Source organism: Fringilla coelebs (genome assembly GCF_963513975.1).
Source record: "Fringilla coelebs genome assembly, chromosome: 2".
NCBI lineage: Eukaryota > Metazoa > Chordata > Aves > Passeriformes > Fringillidae > Fringilla > Fringilla coelebs.
The window spans coordinates 86,258,472-86,284,691 of NC_140029.1; the positions used below are offsets into that span (position 1 = coordinate 86,258,472).

Here is a 26,220-nt window from a genome sequence, read left to right on the forward strand (position 1 = left end):
CTGATTGGCAAGGACAGCACTCATGTCATCCCAGGAGACAATCCTTTTGAAGGCGGGTAAGTGAATCTTGGAGTTGATTCAGTAAGTGGTGAAGCATAAGCCACTTGGCCATTTTAAGACACGGAATGTGAAATGGCACTGGGCTGTTTCTAGCTGGATAGCGTGGTCAGTGCGGACCAAGGCGCCTCAGGCGAGCAGTCTCGGGCCAGGCAGCTCAGCCTTCCGGAGGCCGGATGTCCGAGCCCTAAGTGCCCTACGGCCTTGGCTACCTTAGCAAGCTCAGTGATTATCAGCTCTTAGTGATTTTCAGCTCTTTTATAGTTTCAGCTCTTAACTTGCTAAGGTGTTCGGCCGGCAGTGACTTTCACAAAAGCAGACAGAGAGAGAAGGCAGCCCCGGTGGTTCCATGATGGTTTTATTTGGAGGGTCTGTGAAGGGTTCCGACAGCAGCTCTTCTCCCCGAATGGGCTAAGATGGCCTCTTACATAGGGTTAGGGAGGCTCAGGAACTGACTAATTGTAAGGGTTAGGGAGAATGGCCTATGGGGTCACAGAGAGATAAGCTAGGCCAGGAGGGCCGGGATGAAGACTTCAGGCATAGCTACTATGACTTAGCATTCCCTTATCCCTAAGCCTCCACACGCCATGGGGCTCTAGCCATCTCAGCATCTGCTACAACGGAAGAGCAGCAAGACGCAGAATAATGAAAATTGTTTAAATGAAGTAGATACCTGAAGACTTTTGTGGCTGATGTAGTTCTGCTGACTGTCTCTTCACATACAATATCCTGCCAGCCAGTATGGCAAGATGCTTCTCTTCCAACTCATACAAGCAGTTGCATGTTTCCTCACTTTCCTTATTTCAAGTAGTGGAAGGCATCCATTCCACTCTTCTAGATGAAGTGACTGACATTTTGCACAAGTATCTCCTAAAGAGCAGTGACAGATCTTCCTTTGACAGGGACAAAAGAGAAGGAAACTAGAATGCTATTTGCAATCTATAGTGTGAATATTAGAGACTTCAGAAGAACTGAGGAAAATCATACCATCTAGGGCTGGCTGTTAGAGTGATTTGCAATATAAGCAATCAGGTTGAATATAGATAGGTTTTAAAATCAAGAAATTCTTTATTGCTGCAATCATCATCAAGAAACAGGAACTGGGAAACAAAACATTGCAGTTCACTTCTGTGACTGCATCTCAGGATTTTGGTTTAAGTATATTCCTGTCTGTCAGGGCTGGTCATCCCTGAAAATCATTTCTTGTAGTAGGGTAGCTGGGGTGTCAAATTCCTAGATCATTCAGTGTCTGCCCTGAATGTTGCCTTTCAGAAGTAGTGACCCTGATCCTGGAGGTGGCTCTCAACATGTAGGTTTGAACTCTGTTGAGCTTCACCCAGTCATGAACTGCTTACTTTCAGCTTTCCCACACACAGCAGTTAATAGGTTGGCACTGAAAATACACAACCCACATGTTTGTGTGGGTATTTATTTCAGCACTTACATCTCAACTGGCCTCTCAGGCCCCTCTAGATGTGACCTAATGCTTCTTCATGGAGGGACACTGCCAGCATCTCTTGGGTACCAGCTCCCATATATCGCCTCTTTGGTAGTCTACAGGCTGACATCATCATCACAGCAGTGTCAGGAAATTGGCCTGATGTGATTGGCCTATACTTCTTGCTTCCAAGGTCTTCAGGGTCCAAGAAAACTGACAACAGTGACTCAGATTATAACCAAACACTTTCATGTTGCAAATTGTTGTCCTTCATTGGCATTCTGAAGATCACAGGTACTGGATACTGAACAGTCTGGACTCTGGACTAAGCATTGTGATTTGTTGCTGTAAAATCAGGTTTCAAAATATTAAATAGATTATGCTCACCATTTCATTCTTCTGATGGATTTAGGGTAGCAATTCCTCAGCATTTCCACAGAGGACTCTGTTATCAGGTCCATATGTATCCTTTCTAACAGGCAGAGAGTTTTGGTACCCACACACATCTGTGCTTAGTGAACCTTCCATACAACTAATGAACTATAGGAATCTTCATATTTGTGCAATAAAAAAAATAAAATTGCAGCTTCTCTTGAAGGGCTGCTTGCATTCAACAGCATACAGAGCTGGGGAAAAATAGTGTGAATTTCTAATTATGTAGTGAATTTGTTTCTGAGAGTGCCAGCAGAGGACCAACAGAAAGAATGTGTCATTTAGTGTCACATAAATTCCTACAGTTGTTACCTGTGATGATCTCTATGTAGGAAGGACCTACTAACCATCTGTAGATGTCCTGCTAAGGAGAGATTCAGAATTCAAAGGGAGCACCTGCTAGCATAAATGTTTGTCTGGTATGTAGGTTACTGGAGTGAGGGAATGCAAAGATTGAGACCAATAGGAAGGGTTTTAATGACTGCTTTTGATTAAATGCAGTAGAAGTAATGAAACTTGTTCTGTTTAAGTTAAGATGAAGAATTATACAGAGGTATCGATGATTTATGAGGTTTCCATTCTCAAATAATCAGCGCAGGGTGTGTGCCACTAAGTATGGTCTACAAATATGTCACCTCAAGCTGTGGTTGTATTGCATCTCTCAAGTTAAGTATTTTGATTCATAAGAGTGATAGCAAGTAACATTGAAGAACCTCAACAGAAGGTATATTTTCCTGTCAGTTCTTAAAGATACTATAGATCTGGATAAATTCAACCATTACAAAGGTTTTCTGCATATTTGGCCTCTCTCTGTATTTTTGATTGCCTGTTTCACTTCCCAGAAAGCTGGACCTTTGAACAGCTCCTCTGGTCACCCTGGAAATGACAGTGCTTCAGCAGTAGTCAGTGATTGATATGTGGGGAAGCATGGTCTGGGACTATCTGGGATCCAGTTACTCTGGACAGGCAAGACTGCCTGTATTTGTGTGTGTGGATATGCCCTTTATTCAGTATCATTGTCACTGAAACTCCAGTTGCTTTTCCAACAGGCAGGTGATAATATCGCTGTTATCCATGGAGCTGCTTGGTGTCTCTAAAAATCACAGCACTTGCTGGGGGCAAGATGAACTGTTTTTCATCACTCCTTCCAGCTGCTTTAAAGTTTGTCTAACAAGAGGGAGTTATTCTTATGGAGGGCTCCAGCATCCTGCTTTAGGACAACCTTCTCCTATTGTTGCTGGGATAATTCATAAAGTTGTCTCCTTCTTGGTGTAGATCAGGACTGTAGACTGCTATTCATGGAATTTCCTATATCTTTCTGTCCCAACGCCATCGTCCTCATGGGGCAGGGTTTTAGTTGGATCCGTGTCATTTGCTGTGAGCAGTCCCCCATGAGCAGGCAACACAAAGGTGGCGTGGATCTCCGTGTCCTGTGTGTCTGGTATCCTGCATGGGCACCAGTGGCACAGGCACACTCACCATTCAAGTCAGGAACTGAGTGCTCCTCCGGGCTTCACTAGGTCATGACTGACTGATTATCACCCTGAGGGAACCAGGGCACATTTGCATCCCTGTCTGGCCTGTGCAGAAGCGGCAGCAGCGTGAAGGAGGTGATGGAATATCTCTGCAATATACTTCCTGAGCTTCAAAACCATAGCTTAGCCACTCTTCAGAGAGAACAGCAGTGCAGACACATTAGTGATGCATCCATCACCTAATGGATACAAATAAATGAATGTCTCGTGACAGCTAGCCTTTGAGTGAATTTATTATTGAATTACACTCTGGCTTCTTAAGAACAAGCTGAGCTGACAAGCTCTCTCACCAGTGCAGAAGAAAAAGAAAGACAATGATAAATTACCCTGATGGATAAAGGCAAAGACCTTGTCTCTTCCCAAATACCAGCAATTATATATTATTCATGTTTGGGAAGAAAAAATAATCATTACCCATATTGAAATGAGTGTTTATGATGATAAACCAAGTAGCTAAATTAAATTTTGAATGCGCAGAATGTCTTTTCACATCATTTTGATGAACAGATAACAAGTACTCCTCTACTACTTGGTCATTCTTGTATTGATTTTGAAACCACTTACTCTTACTGTTAGCTTTGTTGGTTTTAAGCCATTCTTAGTTGTCCATCACCATTAGGAGTAGCACAAGATGCAGTGGTGTCACCTGATATATTTGTTCTCTTTTGAGGGACTGGTTCTTAAAATGGCAAGAACAGGCTAAAGTCCTGGTCCACGGTCTTTTATGGTAAGTGTTGGCTTAGTTAAAGAGCCTCAGAAAACCATGTGTAGAATTGGCACTTTTGTAAAGAGAATTTCAAATCATTCAATTTTGAGGTGTGTTTTATACCCCTCCTTTTTTGAGGCAGATTGTGTCTATCTACTTGCTGCCAATAATATCAACCTGTTCTGATTATTTGGGCAGCTAGAAATAACCGTCTGAGTTACATGAAACATCAGAGAGCAGCATTTGTTATTAGTTGCAAGAGTAGTCCCTGATTGAAAGACTTCTTTAGTTGTAGACAAAGTTAGAGGTCAAAGAACCGAAACTTACCAGGTGTAGCTTTAATCCTGATGATTTCTCCTGAGCTGGCTAGTCCAGCCTATGGCTCTGGTCCAACTCCAGGCAGATGCAGTTCCCTTCAGCAGCAGGAAATTCTCTGGTCAGATAGACCCACTGTTCAAAGACGCCCAAAAGCAGTACAGGAGTTTAGGGAGCACAGCAGCTCCATGGGTTAGGACTGCTTGGAATGCCATATCTGTTTAAAACTGTGTCATTGAGATAAACAGCATCCAGTGTTCTGAGGGTGAGCACTTGTGGCACAGCATGATACCTGCATTGATGGAAGCAAGGTCACATTTTTCCATATTTTAGAACAGGTTAACACAGCAAGTCTTCAAACTCTCTTCTTCCCAGCATTATTGTCTTTCAAAGGCATTCTTCTTTTGATACTTTCTACTCATATGAACTCCTTATTAGGTACAAGTCATAGCTTTTTAAAAACTTACTGGTGTTTATTTTAGTAATTAATCCCTTCAAGAGGCACTAAGAACAAAGCATACTTTTAAAATTTGCCTTTCCTATGTACAGGGCTTATTTTCTTTTGCAATGTTTGCCCTCTGATTTTGAGTTTAGCATAACATTATTCCCATTTAGTAAATTAATGCAATATATGCAGCTACTTACATCAACTTTGTGGAATTTGTATGTGCAAGACTTAATGAAAGTAAAACTCCTGTCCTTATTTATGTTCTTTTCCATGTCATAGATAGTGTAACCATGATGTAATTATATTCCTCTTTTTTAACTGTCAGTAAAAGGAATTTGTTGAACTCAATGGTCTTCGAGGTCCAACCTTAATGATTCTATAATTCTATAAGTCTTGTGTACAGTCATTAGAGAAACTGGGCTTCAGCTTCCTAAAAATATTTTTTAAATGTTAGATATTTATGACCAAGCACAAGGGAAGGAGTAGGATCTTCATAGTATGATTTGGGCATTCTTCCAAGACCCAGTGAGACAATTGATAGAAACAGTGCACCATCCTGCGCCTGGAATTAAAAGGTCTCAGGTGATACCTGTGTCCCAAGGAGCTCTTGGAGTGTGCAGAAAACAGCTCATTAGGAATTTTTTTCATGTTTGCAAGTTTTGAAGGCTTGAGATTTACATACCTCCCAGATTACAGAGATACTGATGTACACTTTTGGATTTAGGAATCCAAATTATGGTGTATGTCTTGATACATTCTCTTGGATCTGCACATGGATATTTGATTAAATATTTATTCAGTACTTAAGTTACTGTCCTCTGAAAAAAGCTGCCATATCAGAAAGAGTCTGTCCTTTGAGTGTGGCATTTATTTGCTAAATTTGTTTAAAACCTCTTATATAAAAAAGCAGTTTTATAATCCCAACCATAAAATCTTTTGTATTTTACTGGACATTTTTTCCCTAATTCCTTTTGATCATTACAAATCTATCAGACAGCTTACGTGTAGTTAAAAAACTTCCCCTATGATAATCAAAAGAGAGATAATTTTGTCATTAATCTGGAAATAATGTATTTTTCTTCCTCTTCTGCTTGGTTTTGTTTTCATGGTGTCTCAGATTCAATGAAAGGCAATGCTTTTATTCCTCTTCTTCTGCAGAGCTGAATATGTGGCCAATGCAAAATAAATACCAGATGTAAAATACTGTAATAATACAGAGTTACTAAGTTCTGCAGACATTTTTAGTGAAGACTTGACATGAATACACTATTCATCTCTGAAAGTTATTGCAGCATAAAGTCTTTATCTCTCGTAGAAATAATGGCTATAAAATGACTTCTGAAAAATCATGAAATAAGCATAATTCAGTATTAGGTGGAAAAATTATCTTCTACCTTATGTACTACTGAACACTTGATTTGGATTGTACAGACCTAAAAAATATGACTGTGATTGTGTTTCTTTAATACCTTATGCAAAGCAGGAGTGTTTCTTTGGTTTTACTGGAGAAAAGGAGAGAGTCATCAGCTCCTAAAGCTTTAGTCAGTCACGTTGTAAGCAAAAGGATTCTTCACTGAAACTTTGCAGTAAAGCACAGCCCAACTTTATTATGTGTTGCATTTCCTATAAAACTCTGTTCTAAAATACTTTCATTTAAACAGTCAGAGGCAGTTTTACAATTCCACAGATGTCATCAGCATCTTTTCCTCTGCTGAGTAGCCTTTCCATATCCTTTACCCTCCCACCTTACCATTATAGCTCAACTGAGAAATCTTGAGGTGTAAAAATAGTGAGTCAATGAGGCGTAGAGACACAAGATGCCCTGGATGGCAGGAGTGACATCCAAGAGTGGCCAGATTGCTTGGCAGATCAGAGAGGAAGATTGTGCTGTCATAAAGATAAAAGGACACACATCAAGAAGGTGAATAATGTTCAGTTCCTAGGAGAAGTATTCAAAGCAATAAGGGCCTGAGTCTTTCAAGAATGGAGCCAATAGGGAATTCTTGTGAGAGCAGTGATCATGGAGTTTCTAAGAGTGGTAGGTGGTCCTCAAAGGATATTACATTTTGTTACCAAGCTGTCACTCAATAAAGATACCTCCTTTTCCTTTTGGAGGAGCTACAACCACCAGTCACTAATATGCTGAAAAAAAATTATGCCCAAGGAGATGTTAAAGAACCATCAGTTTTTAAGTCTTCACAGAGCAGAATGGAGTCAGGTGCTTGCAGTGGGAAGCCAAAGAAACTGAACAACAATTGATCACAAAACCAAGTCCCTGCACGTATACTAAAAATATCAGATGGAGAACACTCACTGGGTTGATACTGTCAAGTTAGACCAGATCTAAAGAGGCAGCAAGAATAAAATCTGTGTCTAGAGATGTTATTATGAATAAATGTTGGTTAGTAAGCACTTCTTTTTTGACTTCAAAAACCGACTTCATTAGCCACATCTATAAAAGTATCTGAGCAGTAGCTTTTTCCCCTGTCCTTCAGGCAGTTTAAGTAATGGGTTTTCACTGGAGCTTTTCATTCATTTGGCTTTGCTGTGTCTTTCATAGAATATCTAAATGTTTTAGAAGGCTTCTTGCAAAAGGTTAACAGCTAAGGACCATGCCCACATAATCATCAGCATCTCCTTATCCTTCAGAGATTAGACCTTCTTAGCACCTTCACTGAGTAGGTTAAATAACCAGGGCAGGTGAAGTTTCTTGCTTCAAACAACTTAGAATTGGCTTTCTTTTACTGATTCTGTTCAGAGCTCTTAAAAACTTTGCTCTTTGTCGCCCATTTTCCTTCTCCAGGGTCCCTGTTCCACCAGGGACTCGCAAAGCAGAATAGCAGGATCTGTTCTAAGCCGTGTCTGTCAGTGCCAATTAGCAGGTCCCCATTTGGGATATGGTCCAATGTTAGTGCATTTAGTCCCTTTGTCACATTGACACCAGCCTTTTGGTGCTTCCTTTAGTGCAAACTCCTCAGATGAGCCTAATCAGTTATTTAGAATCATAGAATATTTTTGGGTGAAAGGGACCTTTAAAGGCCATCTAGCCCCTGCCATGAGTAGGGACATCTTCAGCTGTATTGGGTTGCCCAGAGCCCCATCCAACTTGGCCTTGAATGTTTCCTGGGATGGGTCAGCCACAACCTCTCCACACACCGTGTACTGGTGTTTTGCCATCCTTATCATAAACTGTTTCTTCCTTAAATCTGGGGTAAATCTACGCTCTTCTAGTTTAGAACCATTATTCCATGTCCTATTGCATCAAGCCCTGCTAAATCCAGCAGGATTGTATCCCAGCTGCCCAATATGTGCCAAACCCTTTCAGAAACTCACTTGTGCTGTCCATGATAGTTTCGTTCTGGATGACTCTTCTTCAATTTCTGTTTCCTATATAAAAGCCTGACTTTTTTCTTTTTAACAAGGAGATCTTCAGAAGGATCATGTGCATTGTTTTTCCTTACCTTAATTCCTTAATTCAGATGGCAGCTAAGAGCAGTACATAGGTTTTGACTTTAAGCTTTTCTTACAACTAAACTGAACTAAAAAAGTCAGATGGATTTACTCAGTCCAAGGAAAGACTGTCAGGAGGTTTTTCTCCACAGTTAAGAGGCGAGTGGGCAGGGCTGTTTTTACAGACAGCTTTTGAGGGAAATACTGCCACAAGCAATGAACTTGAACGTCTCTATGTTCTGATCTTTCCTCTTCTTCTTTTGTCCTTCATCTGCCAGCTCAGGCATTTTCTGTGTGTCTGTGTGTTTGATCGTGATGCCCTTAGCTTTTACCTGGCATTCTACCAAGTGCTCTGTCTATCCTGGTACAAGACTGCCCTGAGGTTGTTTAACATTAGACAGGCGCATTCAACCCAAAATGGACGAGGTACATTTTGCTTTATCCTCTCTTACTCTCAAACAAAAAGGCCACAGCCAAGGCTAAAGACAAGAGATTATAGCACATCTGTACTTCTAGGCACTTATCAGACTGAGAAGATCACAGATGAATGCCATGGGAATGTAAAAATCCCTCTGCAAAGGGATTATCATATTACTAAAATTATTCTTCTTATGTCTCTGTAAGGAGGGGATTCTTATTTTGCAGCTGCAGTAAAGAGAAATAAACAGACCAGCTGACATGACTGGTGTCACACAGAAAGGCTGTAAAGATTATTTTTCATTAATAACATTCTTCCCAATGAATTATAACTTTCTGGATTTTTGTTCTGTGGAGCTCTGTTGAAGTTTTATCCTGAGAAGAAGGATAAATCCTATATATGTGTGTGTATATTTATATATACCAATAAAATATTAAAGTGGTAAGTTCAAAAAGATTTATAATGTCAAATTAAAATTTGTTATTAATAACTTGGCTGAGGATGGCTAAGCAGTCATGATAACCATTTTCACCCATTGAAACCTTTAATGTGAATGAGGTATGTGGGAAGTATTTTGAGGAGCAAGAGAAATTAATCGGAGTGAGATTTCCCATGTCACCTATCCTCAGTCAAGGAAAGAACATACATTTCTTGCAGAAAAAGTGGGATTTAGGATGCGTGGAATTTTATTCTTACAATAAAAATGCTTAGCCGAAACAGTATTTTTCCCTTATTTCCAAATGCCAAGCACACTGTCACCAGAAAACATCTGCGACTAAAGAGTGTTGGAAGGACCAGTGTCTGGGTTGAGATGCTGGATCAGAGTTAGTATTAAAGACAAATCTTTATTGTACTCCCATGAGGTGAAATGGCTTTTGTGGAATTTACTTTTCTGGCTTCTGTTCTAAGGCTGGTTTGGTGTGCTTGAATTTTGTTGACACTCTGTCAAATTTTATTTGTCTCTGAGCAATAGGAATGTAAAGGCATCAGAGTACCCCTGTCTGTTTTGCCACTGTGGCCCAGATCTTAGCAGAAGGACTTAATTTAATTTTCTTGGGAATAAAAGGTAGCTTCACAAAGCAACAGTGTAAAATTGTCTGATACACCATCTGGCCTTGTAAATAGCATTTTGGCAATGATGGTCTTTCAAGCAAGTTTTTACGACAAATAAAAAAATTATAAGGAAAAGTCTAATTAAAGAAGGGGGGAAATGGAGACTGCATTTCCTTGTAAAACAAGAATCCATAAAGTCTTATGTAACAGTAGTGAAGGAAACAAAACAAACAGGAATCCATAAAGTCTTATGTAACAGTAGTGAAGGAAACAAAACAAACAGAAACAAAAACCAGAGGCAATAGGTGGAATCTGTTAATAATTTAATGAAAAGATGAGGCTCAGGCTCCAAGAAATTGAATTTTGTTCAACTGCAGAAAACACTCTGAACTAGCAGGCCTGGACTGATGGAATAAATCTCTTCTATTAACATGAGAGATAATTTTATGTAAATGTATTTGGAGACCTTCTAGCAGAGCTGAGCATCTTAGCAGTACCACTTAACTTCTTTGCAGGGTAATTGCATTTAGACCAAGGTCAACTGAAGGAAATAGCTGACTAAATTAGCATTAACCAGGATCCTGGGGGGCTTGGGGTGTTGTAGACACTCGATCTTGTCTCCAGAAAGGACACGTTGACACTAGAGAAGCCAGCTGCTTCCAATGCACTGTGTTTGACTCAAGTGGGGCAAATTTTATCATCCAGGGAAGTAGAAGATTTGAGACTCATCAGAGAGAGTCTGGGCTTGAGTTTTCCTGCAGTTTCCATCTCTATCTCTTTTAAATGGATTCAGATTCATGCATCTTGCTCCATCTTCTTTTTATTGCTGTGGGTTGGGAATGATGCCCCCTTAGTGGTAACATCTTTCCTTAAAACATGGAAATAAAGCAGTGGTTCCAGGAGGGTGGGGATGCATCTGGGTTTGCTGCTTCCCTGAGAAGAGACAGCCTCCAAGTCCATGAACACATAGGTATATTAGCAGAGTTGGATGAGTGCTGGGAAGCATCATCCAGGATAGGAACTGAGTCTCTTTCCAAAGGTGGGGTGTTGAATGCATTTGCTACAGCTGCCAAGGTGAGAGGAAACTCGCTGTTTGCCCACCTTGTGCTGGTGCTTGTTGTAGAAATAATTGTCAGTGATATGTAATGGAGCAGATGCTTGTGAATATAAAGCACATCCCTCATTTACTGAGCCAAGGGTCTCAGCACAATCTTCTTGCATTGTTACTTAGAACTTCAAAACTGCCTGGACAGGTGTTGTGTGTAGGGCAGCAGGAGAGACACCTGCAACATGTACTTTTTTTCTTTACTTGCTTTGACCTCTTGGAAGAAAAAAAAACCAGGTCAGGTGTTCTTCTTGAGTTCACAGAAATGTATGATCCTGTGCTTATTATTTTAAAACATTTGTAGTTGCAGTGTTTACTTGGTACAGAACACCAATTCTTTTGTACTCAGGTGTTAGTATTCATGAAAGAGTTTGCAGTGATTCCTTGTCTTCCACAAAATGTTCAGCTCATTTGATGGGAAGCAGAGAGACGGCAGTTTCAAACCCATCATCTGGTCTCTCTGAAGGATGAAAAGAAGATGAGGCAGAATGGAGCAGATCATGAAAAAAGCTGGGAAGAGAGAGCCTAGGTTCTGCTGTTGGCTCAGAGATGTGCTCAGACATGTTCACTTTACACAAAAATTGCACTGCAGGTGGTGACCTGTTGACTTCATTGGGATTATTCCAAGCATTGACATTTTTCCAAGTATATTCCATGTCATCTTGATTCTTTTTGAGTTATGCTCTACCTGTGTGTTAGAGAGTGATGTGCATAATACTGTACTGGATTATTGTTTTCCAGTTGTTATATATGGAAAGCTGAGTTAGAGCCCTTAATGGGAGAAGCAAAAGAAGTATTAAGGTTATTATTCCCCTCATTGGCCCTATCCCAGGAAATATTCAAAGCCAACTTAGATAGGGCTCTGATTAAAGCAGTCTAGTGGAAGGCAGGCAGTTTGGAACTACATGATCTTTAATATCCCTTCTAGCCCAAACCATTGTAGGATTGTTGGATTATTAGCTCCAAACTTAGTCCAGGTTTTTTCCTACATGACTCCTAAGAAGTCAGTGATGATACATCAGAGAAAACTCAGTGACATAAAAATAATTTCCAGTATCTAATTTTCTTGTGACCAATTCCAAAATTATATGTGAATATAGTTACATCTTAGATTGCAGACACATTTTGGCATTGCTGCAGTAATTTTTGATAATATTGGAGCTCTCCATTTGGATCAGCAGGAATTTTTTTAAGACTGCCTGGCAAATGGTCTGTTTGCTGTACTGTGGAATGTAAAAATTGGCAGCCTTTATTAAATAGAAGTTATACTTTATCTCCTTGCATTATACAATCTCAGATTTTCAGTGGACTGTAAGAAAATAACTGGCTCTTTCCCTAATGATCTGTGTTTATGAAATCATCTTTACCAAACATTGCAGAAATCATCCTTTGCCTCACTGAACCAGCAAAGCACCATTGCTCTGTTGAAGTGCAGCTGGGATGATTTACTCTAGCTGAGATCTGGTTCTGCACCTGGAGAAACATTGGCTTTCAATCTCTGCTCTCCAGCAGGACAGCACTTAGAAAAATTATTCATTGGGTCACGTTAGCACACTGACACTACAATTTGCTGTTGCTGCTCAGAAAAATAGTTACCTTCAGCCAAAAATTGGGTTCAGACACTCTCACAGACATGTGATGTTTTGTCTTTATGGGAAGCTCCTAAGGTAGCAATGTAGTAATGACTTAGAAGTCTGGAAACAGACTTTGGAATGAGAACCAAGAAAATTTGTCTTTGGCTTTACTGCAGGTTTTCTGACTGACCTTGGACAACTGAAAATCATTCCATGTTTTATTTCCTCTCTCTGTAAAATACCAATCTGGCTGTATTAATCAGTGTTTGTAAAGGTCCTTGAAATCCTTAGATAAAAGAGCATATTACAAATCACAGAGTAGTTGGAATAGATGTAGCCTATAAAATGGTGCAATCTACTAAACTTGGGAAGAAAAAGAGAGGAAGAAAAAGCCCATCCTATTAGTGTGCTCAGCTCCCCAGGCAGATTGTAAGGAAGCTTTCTGAACCCAGCAAATTTTCTGTCATGGTTTTTGCAAATGGGAAAGAAATGAGCTGCCAAGCCTTGGTCAGGATCTTCTGTGGCTTTTGTGCCTTTAATATGTCCATGTACTGCATGGTAATTCTCAGCTATCTTTGATTTTAAAATACACCTTGCTTTTAATAAGGGCAATTCTGTTAAGACACTACTGGCTATTAGGAAAAGGTTCATCAGTCAGAGGGTGGTTGGGCACTGGAAGAGGCTCCTGATGGAGTGTCATGGCACCAAACCTGCCAGAGTTGCAGGTATGTTTGGACGACACTTTTGGGAACATAGCATGATTTGAAGGCTATTCTGTGCAGGGCCAGGAGATGGGCTCAGTAATCCTTGTGAGTCCCTTCCATCTCAGGAGATTCTGTGATTCTGTGAAATTCCAGTGTGATGTTGTGAATCCTACAGAAATTTATACTTAATTAAGTATATGCTGCAGCAGTTGCTTTTATATAGTAGGGTAATTGTAAACCTCACTTTGAGTGTCCAAGGTTTTTACACAATGCCTGAGAAAACCTTCAAGGGCAGCATAGCACCATCAAAACGCATGGCATGGCCTCCAGCTTTACAGGTTATAAAGGCCTTGGTGTTCTAATCCATAGGAATTCCCAGCCACATCAACAGAGGAAGAAACTGCATTTGTCAAAAAGACTTACTATTTCTTATCATTTTTCTCTTTCTTGCAGACATGCTTGTGTGATTCGAGGCCAGGTGATGACAGCAGATGGGACCCCTTTAGTTGGAGTGAACATCAGCTTTGTCAACAATCCTCTGTTTGGATACACAATCAGCAGACAAGATGGCAGGTAGGATGTCTGTAAGGGATTTACAGTGTTCAGGCAGCAGTAGCAGCATTATTGCCAAGACCACTAAAGAGAAACTCCTTCCAAAAGCATGTTTCTTATTCATGCCTTTTGAAGACGTTGCTGCATTATTGTTGGTTATTTTGGGGCTGCATCTGGCTGGTGACCAGTCCCCAGTGCTGTTCCTTGCTCTTCAGTTCCAGGGCCAGTCTTGTTCAATGTATTTATCAACAGCCTGGATGCAGGGGTTGAATGCACCATTAGCAAGATGCTGATGGTATCAAACCAGGAGGTGGTCTTGATGCTCATGAGGGACAAAAGACCTTGCAGAGGGATCTAGATACATTGGTGCATTGGAGCTGTGATGAATGAGATGAACTTTAACCTGAGATGAACCTGCAATGAGATGAGATGAACTTTAAAAAGTCAAAATGCTGGATTTTCTGCACCTGGAACAAGTATAAACTGGGAGAGGAATGGCTGGAGAACAGCCCTGCGGACAGGGATCTGGGGGTGCTGGCCAGCAGCAGCTGAATAGAAGCTGTTAGAGCAGTATGTCTTGCAGCCAAGAGAGCAAACCCCATCCTGTGGTGTATCAAACACAGCATGACCAGCCGGTCAAAAAGGTGCTGTATCCAGTGTTGGTGCAGCCTTGCCCAGAACACTGCGTGCAGTTCTGGGCCGCACAGTTTAAGAAAGGTGTTCAGGCCCCTTAATATGTCCAGAGGAGGGCAAGAAAGTGGTGACAAGACTGGAAGGAATATCCTGTGAGCAGCATCTGAGGACTCTGAGTTTCTCTAGTTCAGAGAAAAGGAGATTTGAAGGGTGTCCTCATTGCTTCCTACAGCTTCCTAAGGAGCGGGTGTGGAGTGGGAAGTACTGAGCTCACCTCCTTGATATCCACTGATAGGACTCATGGGAATGGTTCAAAACCGGGAGAGATTTGGACTGGACATGAAGAAACATTTCTTAACTGAGCGGGTGTGAGGGTGCTTAAACACTGAAACAGGCTTCCAGTTAAGGAAACTTAACCATCCAACTATCCAGAAGCCACTCTGGCAGTCACACTCACATCACCTGAGCTGGGACGGGGTCCCTTCACAGCCACCCCCCACACTCACACAGTCACACCCACTAGACCTCAGGTTACCCGTAGCAGTGTCTCGTGTCGAGATCCCTAAAACAATTTAATTTTGGTGCAATAACTAAATAACAAAACAGCTCAAGCTGCTGCCTGCAAGGAGGGACCCTGGACAATGGAAACCCTGGACTTTTATCCCTCCACAGCCTAAGCATGGGAAAGTCTGGAGTTGTCAGCTCCTGTAGTCTCTCCCCGTGGTCACTCGACAGTTCCCTGCCTCTTGCTTCAGGCTTTGCGCCCCTGAGCTCCTGCGCCCCAAGGAGCTCAACTGCAGCTCACACTGCAGTTGCACACCAGGCTACCAGCACCAAGTGTAACCTCAGCATTCCTAGAGGCATTCAATGCCCCTAGCCTCTAAGTGTTTAAGAGGTATTTGGACAATGCCCTTAATAACGTGGTTTAATTTGATCAGCCCTGAACTGGTAATGCAGCTTGACTTGATGATCCTTGTACTTCCCCAACAAATCAATAACTTCTCTTCTCTTCTCTTCTCTTCTCTTCTCTTCTCTTCTCTTCTCTTCTCTTCTCTTCTCTTCTCTTCTCTTCTCTTCTCTTCTCTTCTCTTCTCTTCTCTTCTCTTCTCTTCTCTTCTCTTCTCTTCTCTTCTCTTCTCTTCTCTTCTCTTCTCTTCTCTTCTCTTCCTCTCCTCTTTCTCTTCCACTTCCTCTTCCTCTTCCTCTCCTCCCTTCTCCCTTCTCCAGTGCCCATGCACATAAAAAGATGTCTCCTGCTCCCAGCAAATCCATTCTTGCTAATTCATGTTGAAATTATTAGGAAGAAGTCATTAAGATTACAGTTGTGTTAGAGGCAGAATCTGAGCAATCATGCTCAACCAAAATAAAAGCAGTGCAAATTGGGAATGTCTTTCATCTTATCTTTTGTTTGTCAGTGCTAATTGGCTTCCTTTCTTTTAAGAACAAAAGTGCAACAGAAGGGCTTCCAGCTGCATGCGCTCTACGCATTGACTACTAACCACTAGCACTTGGGAGAGGATTTATGGATTTTAGCATCTCTCTAATCCACAGCTTTCATTTGAGTTGGTCAGAGAAACAGAATTGTAATGAAAAAGAAGAACATGTGCTAGCAACGTGTGCTTGATGCTGTCCTGTTCACACTCAGGCATGTTTCCACCTACTATAACACTGGTGGGGACTGGGAGACTTTCCAAGTGATGCTCCAACCCTTCAATGTTATGATAATAAAATCCAGATGATAAAGAGACATTCCAGGAAAAGGACACCCCTGCAGCTTGTGTCTTCTTATTGCCAGTAGCTTAAGTATTACTGCAAAAAGGAGAAAATTTAACATTTGTGCTTAACGGTATCTCTGGCAACCTTACTGCATCTCCTTTGTGGGAAAGTGGGATCCAAACACACATGATCAGCTTGCTATGTATGGACCAGCACAAAATCTGTATCCAGTAGAACAGATAAATATGACTAAAAGATTGCTGGACAGCAATGCCCAATGCCTGTCATAACCCTCTTGGAATTGCAGTTGTGCTGTGCCTAGCACTGAGTTTCCTATTGTAAACTGGACCTCTAGCCAGCAAACATGAAAGCTGAAGGGACAGAGCATGGAGGTGACTGCTGCTATCCAAGCTCCAGACCTTTGTAATATTCAAGCAACTATTTCTTTCTGATTCTTGGGTGGTGAGAGGCAACACCCCCCGCCCCCCCCCGGTACAAATCTACTTCTACTGGCAGTTCCAGCTAGGGATGCTCCTTCCATGCTATGTCCTTCCCAAGGTCCAGCTGAGCAGGGGCACAGGGCAGAAAGCAAAGCAGCCAGAGCATCAGTATGCTCCACCAGGCTTCAGTGGACTCCTGGTTCCTTGGAGTGGCTGCCAGCCTCCAGAAGCTAAATTAGTTTCAAGGAGCTCAGGGCTGCAGTTTGCTGACTCAGCCCCCAGCAGATACTCAGCTCTAAGTGATAAAAATGACAGAGATCAGCTGTCTCAGAGCAAGGAATCTGTGACCAAGTGGGATTCATCCTAAAGCTGTGATTTCTGTAGGCAGCTGGTGGGAGTCAGTGTACCCCCTGTCTCTGTGGTGTCAGCTCTCCTGCTTTCACTTTCTTCACCTTCCTCTCAAGTCAATCTGCTTCTACAGAAACCTGGTGCACAAACATCAAACAAATTGTCCAGTTGCAGTACTGAGCCTCCAGAATAATGAATATACTTTCCAACTTGGCTAAGGGATACATGCAGGGATTTTCTCAAATGAACAGGCACATCAGAGCATCTGTGTACTCTGCAGGTACTCTATGGACAAAAACCACTTGTTCATAAATGGACAAGTTAACACCAAAATTCATAGAACCCAATAGTTTGGGCTGGAAGTGGCCTTAAAGATCATCTGGTTCCAACTCCCCTGCCATGAGCAGGGACAATTCCCACTAGACCAGGTCACTCAAAGTCCTGTGAAATCCATCCTTGAGTCCAGTGACTTCCTCAGTGGTCTGTAAATTACCTTGAACTATATAAGACAATTCAAGCTAAAATTTTTCAGGGCAGAAAATGTTGTCAGACATCCTAATTTCTAATCCCAGCCTCACTGCTGATTTAGTGGGTACCATTAGATGCATCTCTTGACTTTCCCAGTCCAGTGAACCAGCCAGTGAAAGAGAGTTAATATTTACTTGTGTTCATCACTGATCTTTATAATATTTATTTAATGCTATTTGTAAAACACTTTCAAAATCATGTAAAGAATTCATGCTGTTCCAGTTTCTATTATCTTTTTTATGGGTTTGAGTAATTTTTTTAATAGAACATGTCTCATCAGCTTTTGTACAGCAAAGTTTTCATGTGATTGAGTCAAGTTTTTTTTAAGAAATTGATGCTCTTAGACAAGAAGCAGGTTCTTCTGCATGCAGTCCAGAGCGCTCCCAGTCATACAGGATCATCTCTCCCATCTTCAGTGTCATTCTGGTTTGGAGAATAAATGGGAGCACACGTGCAAGCAGTTCCAGGGGTCATGAGATAACTGCATAAAACTCAGCAGGTTTATTATTTGGCATATTCACCGTAGGAATATCTATTCTTGAAAATGTGCACTGAGTTGCCTTAAATTGATTTAGAAAATCAGTTTACTGATAGCAGGGAAATAACTGGGGTTTTAAAGTAAGGGAATTTAAAGATACAATTGCATCAGTTTAGCTAGATTGGTTCCTAAGCTGATTTTGTTGCTCCAGGTTTGGGGGTTTTGGGGTTTCTTTTTTGGCATGATAAAGTCTCCAAATGAGTAAGTAAAATTTCAGTTTTAGAATTACAGTGAGGTAAATTTTTCACCTCTGTAAGGGGACTCACTTTATCCCAGGTCTCTCCGATAACATTGCTCAGATACAGCCGGAAATAGCGAAACCCTGGTCTTGTTTCAGTCACATTACTTAGACTGAGCAAAACTCCTATAACTTCAAGACTTGTGTTTTTAGCCTAATTACTGCACCAGAGACTTTGTTTATATAACAGGGCATGAATATAAAGTGACAACTCTCAAACTACTCTGTTGTATGGATTTCTCTGTAAAGCAAAGTTAACAGACAGTTCAAATGACCAGTACTGGATTATAAACCACATTTTTAAATAAAGTTTTAAATTTGATTAAAGTGTTAGTTTAGAGAGGCTGCAAGTCCTCAGTATCTCTGGGTTGTGGGAACACTGTTAATACAACAGCAAGAAAGTCTCCAGACTTTTTCCATATTGCATTCAGCAGCTTTTGCATAGCTTTCTCAGAAATACCAAAAACAATGAACTTTCAGAGAATAGAGATGAGAAAGGGTTACACTTTCCTATGGGGTTTTTATTTTTTGAGCCTGCTTTGGATAAATAGATAATTTCATCCTTCATCTTGTCTCTCCAGAGTCTTTAAAGCAAAACAACAAAACAACTGTACAACAAGTATGATTTTTACAGAGTGATAAAAAATACATCAGAGATGAGCAGCAAAAACAGAAATAAAATTATCTTATTCCTTCAATCCCAGGCCAGTTTTCCTTTTGTTAAATTTAATTTCACTGAGGGAAGCTAGGAGATGTTTTCAGTTTGGTTTTTTCTGTTTGATTTTGGGTTTACCTTTTGTTCAGTTCATCAAGGTAACTTGAAAGCTGCACCCTGGGACTCTGGGAAAACCAGCCTGTGAGCAACACCGCTTGCTAAAAAATATTGCATGGTTCTGTTTTCACAGCTGCTGAGCCTAACATGGAGGTGATGCTTTCCCTTCTGCATCCTGTTTTGAGGATGCAGGAGAGGCCAAGACATTTCCCCCCAGCAGATTCCAACCCTGATCCAGGCTCAGTGAAGTCAAAGGGATGAAACAGAGGTGTTTGCAAATAAGACCTTTTCCAACTTGCCTAAAAACTTGTTGAGAATCATTTGTGATGTTTATTTCATCCCTCCTGTTGGCCCATTCAGTGCCCGGATCCATGCAGAGCAAGCATCTCCCTCCCAGCTGAAGGAGCTGCCAAATGCTAATTGACTGTTAAAAACATTCACATCAGGGTACAAACGTTGTGCAGCTTTGCTGGCAGGAACCAACAGGTTACTCCTGAGGCTGCTGCAAGCCAAGCTCCATAGGTCTGGGAACATGATGCCCCAACTCAAGTGGTAGAATAAACATGGCTTTGGCTTTTTGAAGTGCTTTCCACTTCCTCTCATGGAGGCAATTCAACATTCTTTAATGAATAACCTTTTCATAACTCTATTTCCTAAATGGCACCTCAGTCCATAAACCATGAAATAAAAAAGGTTCCCCCAAAAAATTGCTTGACAAAGACTTTTTTTAGAAATACTTCATGCCCATTGTTGTTTCTCTGGGAGTTTTGCACCCAATCTGAAAGCCTCACAATTAATTTTAAAAAATCATTTTTAGATACTTTTTTCACCTTCTTTCTTACCATGTATTTACAAGGTGCATGAAGTCTGGCTTTGGGCAATCAAGAGTGTTTCAGATCCCAGTTCTCATGCAGAGAAGCACTTAAGCTAGTAGCTGTTAAGCACACGAGCAGCTCTGCTAAAACCAGTGAGCCTGATCACATGCATAAACTCTCAGTGAGAATGTCATACAGCTGTACCAAGCATGAAAGTGAGAAGCAGGGATGAGAAAACTTTCTTTGCCTGGAGCACATGTTTGGCATTGCAATCGAAGAAACAGTGAGAGAAACACAAAGGAGTAAAAACAAGAGGTCGTCAATTTCTGTTGAAATCCTTTCCTTTCTTGCTTAACACCTCTTTTTTTGGGTCTATGCATAGTAGATGTATCCCTGTGGTATTTGATAAAATCTCCATATGTGACAAGATGTGAAGTTTAAATACAAAATAAGAAAACCACCAGAACATTATTCCAACATCTTTATATTCAGAGGATGAACATTTTCCTAATGAAGGTAACATTCTTTCACACAGCTCTGGAGGGCTGCCTGTTATCCAACACTAACACAGGCAGATAAGCCACTTGGCAGGAGGTAGCTTAGGGTGAAGTCAGAGACCACAGGCAGTGATTCATCTGCCCTGGTCTAAATGTTTAAGAGTCAAAAAAGATGATGTGCAGAATGCTGTGGCCCACAGACACCCTGCACTGTATGTATTTCTAGTAGACTAGGTTAAGTCCATGACTGGACTCTCCATGTTGCCTGGGTTGCATTAGGCATTAGTCAGGCTGGCAGAGATGCCAAGACAATTCATATCGGGATGTGTCGGAGAAGGCTCTTTCCAAATAGTTCATTTCATCACGTGAATCGATCCAATCTTTGGATCTGCATTTGCTTGGATAATCACTACTTATAAAAAAAAAAAAAAAAGAAAGAAAATTACTATATATGGCCAAAATAAGTTGTGCTAGAAAAGCACCAACAAACATAAACATGTTTCAAAAAAGGGATGAGTATGCTTTCAATACACATGAGGACAAAGAAGCTGAGCTTGGACTCCTGCCTCCAACACTTGCTGTTACTCAGGTAAACCCTATTTGGGCTGCAGATTTTAGGTTCATAAAATGAGACTGATGGCATTTCTTGCAGTTATTTTTCTGGGGTCCTTATTAGGCAGTTGAAACAAACAGATGGGGTAGTGCTTGCACTAATTTTGTATTCCATCTCTTAAAACAGCTTTGATCTTGTTACCATTGGTGGAATCTCCATTATCCTGCACTTTGAGCGGGCTCCCTTCATCACCCAGGAGCACACGCTGTGGTTGCCGTGGGATCGCTTCTTTGTGATGGAAACCATAGTCATGAGGCACGAAGAGAATGAGATCCCAAGCTGCGACCTCAGTAACTTCGCCCGGCCCAACCCTGTGGTCTCTCCTTCTCCGCTCACTGCTTTTGCAACTTCCTGCTCAGAGAAAGGTCCGATTGTTCCTGAAATCCAGGTATGAACCATCTGAGCTGAGGGACAATAAGTCAAAAAATCATAGAATGGTCTGGGTTGGAAGGGACCTTAAAGATCATGTAGTTCTAGGCCCCTTGCCATAGGCAGGGACACCTTCCATTAGACCAAATTGATCAGGGCCCCATCCAACCTGGCATTGAATTGGGATCGGGGCATACACAATTTCTCTGGGCAACCTCTGCCAGTGCCTCCTCATTCCCATCTTCTTTCTGTGCTTCTTTTGACAGCTTTGAACAGCACAAAAGCAACTATTCCCCTGCTTTCCTAACAATAAACATTCCCTGTTTGTTACCCCATTTTTCAGACATTTGGCAGGAGCACTCACTCCCGGGCACTCGCTTTACCAGATTTCTTTACCCCTATCCCTGAGAGATGGAGGCAAAGCACTTTTGGCTGACAGCACGTGAGCTCCGACCCTTGTGTGACCAACAACAAGCCCTTGGTCTCAGCCCTTTGGCATTCAGCATGCCCAGCACCAGGCTGATGCCTTTCTGACTGATGCTCTAATGCCTATTTTCTGTTCAGGAGCAAATTCCACCCACTGGGCACGCTAAACCTGGGTGGTGGAATGTTGGAGTGAGATTTCCACTTGGTGGAAGTTCCACTTTCCAAGTTGGGTGGAAGTCACACCCCCCCCACTCTACTCAGCTGCTGAGACATGCTGTCAGCCAGGAGGTGGGTGAGAAGAGGCCAGCATGCAGGGCACCTCAGTTTTATTGCATTTCATGACATTTGGAATAGATGAGCAGAATGAGAGGGTTACCTTTAATTTCTCATCCCCATTTTCCTTTTTTATGAGTAATTGTGAGTCAGATAAAGAACCTTAACAATCTGCTGTGACTTCAAAGTATTTTGTTAAATGGAAAGTTATGTTTTAAACTGAATAGTCCGAGGAACCAAATAATCAATGTTTCTTAAAAACACTAATTCTGTTGAAATACATGGATGTAGCAGCATTCCACCTTTGCTACCTTGGACATGCTGCTCTCTGGATTTTATATGCCAGTATTCAGCATGTCCTGAGTATTGCTTTTAGTGACAATAATCTGCCAAGGAGGAAATAATAACAAGTGTAGAGACAAATTGTGTGCTTCCAGCGTGTCTCCACTGGGGTTACAATACCATTAATGAGGAAAAAAGTAACTTTATATCTTCTAATTTTAATAAACCAGGTGCTAAACCCAGCAACAAATAAAGCTAGTGGTCTCTTTACCTTTCTCTCTGGACCAAGTGTTACGATCCTTTCTCACACTAATTTCCAATTATGGTCCCCATGTTTGTCCCAGCATAATTACTAATAAAGTCCTGTATCTTGTAATGTCTATCATATTATAAATTCTTGCTTCAGAATCTTGATTTCCACATTTTTTTATGAAATAAACAAACACCATGGAAGGTCAGTGATGCCTGGGAAAAAGCAAATAACTGATACAGTGCAACTATGATCATAACCTCAGTCATTATTTGGTACCACAACCACCTTCCAGTAGACCAGGCTGCTCAGAGCCCCATCAAACCTGATTTTGAATGTTTTCAGTGTTGGGGCATCTGCCATCTCTCTAGGCAACCCGTGTCAATGTTTTACCAGCCTCATCAAAGATATTGGTGCCATTTATAATGTCCTGATGATATCCTGCTTGACCTCCAACTGCCAATCCAGAATGGTCCCCCTGTCAGTGTCCTGCATTACATCTTCTGGATATCCTTGTGAATGGCAGATCCCTTGGACATCCCAGGTCCCACTAGACACTTGTAGTTGTGGAGTCTAATACATAAGAAAGATTAATTTTGAGATTATAAGGAGTTCACATGCAGTTGTCTGGATATGTGCCAAATAGCCAAGCTCCCATTTAAGTGGACAGAAATCTGAGCAGTACATCAGTGGAACCTACACATCACTTAAGCTGACTACCCTGAAGCTTTCTGGTTCTCACTGATGGTATCAGTTAGATTCTACTGACTGAAATTGATGTTTACATGCCTACCTCACATGAGCATATTTATAATTTGACATCTGGATTTAGATGCCTTAAACAGGAATTGAATCCCACTCTTAAGTTTACAATGCAACACCAGCCTTCTAAAGAGTCTGTCTGTATCTGCTGTTATCTGTAGGCAAGACTTAAAAGAGCAGATACCTAACTTAGGTTCCTAAATTGACAGAAGCTTAATCCCATACATGATGAACACAGTGCTTTTCCTGTGTGCCATATGTCTGAGCTAAAACCTGTAAATCAATATTCCACCTCAAATATTGACAGCTGAAGGTTAGCAGAGTTTGTGATGCGGGAGTTTACAAGAGAATCTGATTTGTGGCAGAGTCCTGACTGTACTGCAGTTCAGAAACTGACTACTTTTCATTTCTATACTGGATGTACATACAATAAAAAATAACCTAGCTGTCCATTCCTGCAGCTGCATTTTATAATACACAGTTCTCAGTAGGGAAATGTTAAATATAAAAGGTGTAAGCACATAGCTGGGAGGAGGTGACAAGCAGATAGCAGGGCTGGGAAAGAGGTTTTGACAAGTGGGTAGATAAGAACCCCATGAGCTCCAACAAATAAATGCAGAAATAAATGCAGTGCTCTCTACCGGGATGCATTTAACAACCTAGTAGTACATTTTAAATATTTGATTCAGGTGCCTATAGACAGATTTGGGGCCATTCAGGATGCCCTGAAGTGCCCCTTCAGGCCTCCAGCTGTAGCTTCAGAAAGGTGGAGATGTCAGAAAGGTCCATGTCAGAGTTGTCGTGCCCTTGCAGAAATTTTGGATACCATAGAGTGTTTCAAAAGCACTAGATGTCTATGTTAAGGCCCCTGAATCAGGCTCAAAATTTTTTTTTCCTTTTTAAAATTATCTCTGAGCATCTTACAAAAAAAAAAAAAAGACATTGACTTTTCCTTGCCTGTCTGCTGGCAGAGTAAAGAGTAGCTGTAAGAGACATGTGTAACCCAGCACACAGATACAAGATTTCCTAACTTGTCTCATGCAAAGAGTAGAAAGATTGCTACTAGGACAAGAGCAGATTCTCACCACAGAGCCAAGAGAGCATGACAGTGAGAATTGTGACCCTGTGTAAATCCTCAGTAAGCCTGAAGAATCTGCTCTTCTGCCTGCCCAGCCTCATGGCTGGACCTCTTTAAAAGAGCAGATTATATTGGTTAGTCTGGGATAAACCCTAAGAGTCTTTCACAAGGCCTGCAGTCACAGCATATGAATATGTGTGGGCCAAACAGCAATTATTAAATAGAATTAAGGGCACAATTTAGCTCTTATAATTTCTAGCATATTCAGATTATTTTAAAGCTTGTTTTTCCTCTTTTCTCACTGATATCCTACTGAATTATACACCCCCCCCCCTACCAGTGCCATGTTTTGTTGCTAGTTTGTCACCACTTACAAACTGCAAATACATTTTGAATCACCTGAATTACTATTTTAACCCTCTCTTCAAGCAGACACCTTTAAACACAACTCCTCGTGCTGCTCAGTGCCTTGGCAGCGTTGGGCTGACCTTTTCTTTGGAATGGTAGACAGCCAAGATAGATCACGACCGATAGAAATAATTACTAATGACAAGGATCTGAAGCAGACTTTCTAAATAGTATCTCCATGACAGTTATTTTTGCCTGTTTTTATCCTAATGGGGTTACATATGAAGACAGATTTGATACATGGGACCACCTTTACTGCACTTTGGCTGAGCTTGTCTCTGACTGAGCCTGGTCCTCATCCAATTTGTTGATGATCTCATAAAATATATTTTTAAAATCCTGGGTTTTCCCAATTCTGTCATATTTCAGCCTCCTAAGCACTAAGAAATGTAAATTAAAAAGACTGCATTAGAGAAAGTAAATATTTATGAGCACAGTGGAATGGGGCTTTAACTGCTGGATGTGTCTGTTTTCAAGTGCTGCAACACTCCGAGCCTTTTAGTTATCACTTTGAAAAGTGTTGCACCTTGGATAACATCTCAGAAGAGGTGTTTCCAGGGGGCAGATTACGAGATTTGTCATTTTTGATAACACTAACCAGAAAACCTGTAAGAGTTGAGCAACTCACTATGCCAGAGAAGTTTGCTGCTCCCACATAGGAGCTGGGTATAGGAGTGACATAACTTGGAAGGCACAAGGATCATGGAATCCTGGGATCTCCTGAGTGGCAAGGGACCCACACTGAATCCAGCTTCTGACCCTCCACAGGACCCCCCAGGAATCAAGCTGTGATAGATGTGATCCCTTCCTGATGGGTGGATCTCTTGACCCACCTGCCTTCAACCTTCCCCACCCTTAATATTCAGAAGGATGATTATTGCTAGGGATGTATTTTCCAAGCTCATTTAGGGGCCAGCACACTGAAGAACTTCAGAGTGGCACAGGAGAGGACTGTGCCAGCTGTGACCTTTTAACACATCCCATAAAACCACCAGGCTTTCCAGCTCACTGATAAGCATCTATCTTCATTTTTCGATATTCCCCAGAGGTTGCTGACTTGTGCCAAAAATATCCAAGTTGGATGCTTACCCAAGAGTGAAGTTTTCTTGAAAGTGACAAGGTTTTTCTCCTAAGATTTTTTTATCAGCATTTTGCATAAAAAGCTCAGCACATTGTCAGGGATATACTTGTATCACTTTCCATAAACTTTCCAAGCATTTCTCCATTAAAAAAAAAAAAAAATTAAGCCCTGGTGATACTTTAACGGGTAAATTATCCTGCTGAAGTCCCATCCTGAAAATCCCATCTTTACTGAGACTTCTCTGTGTTCTCAAAACAGAAAAAACTTTCCCTGATGTTTCTTCAGTCTTTTCTGAAGCTTTGTACTGTAATGGGCACCTGTTAGATAACTGTCCCAGTCAGTCAGAAATACCCACATTTATGGCTG

General features: G+C 41.3%; 1 protein-coding gene across 1 annotated transcript in view; it reads left to right on the top strand.

Moving 5' to 3' along the window:
* Positions 1 to 26,220, top strand: part of TENM4 (teneurin transmembrane protein 4) — a gene marked incomplete at both ends in the record, with an annotated part of 337,845 nt that overhangs the window by 245,863 nt on the left and 65,762 nt on the right. The window contains 3 exons of the mRNA XM_084201037.1: positions 2 to 56; positions 13,689 to 13,808; positions 21,052 to 21,313. Of these exons, the coding sequence (XP_084057163.1) occupies positions 2 to 56; positions 13,689 to 13,808; positions 21,052 to 21,313 (437 nt within the window). The remainder of the gene's footprint in view (position 1; positions 57 to 13,688; positions 13,809 to 21,051; positions 21,314 to 26,220) is intronic.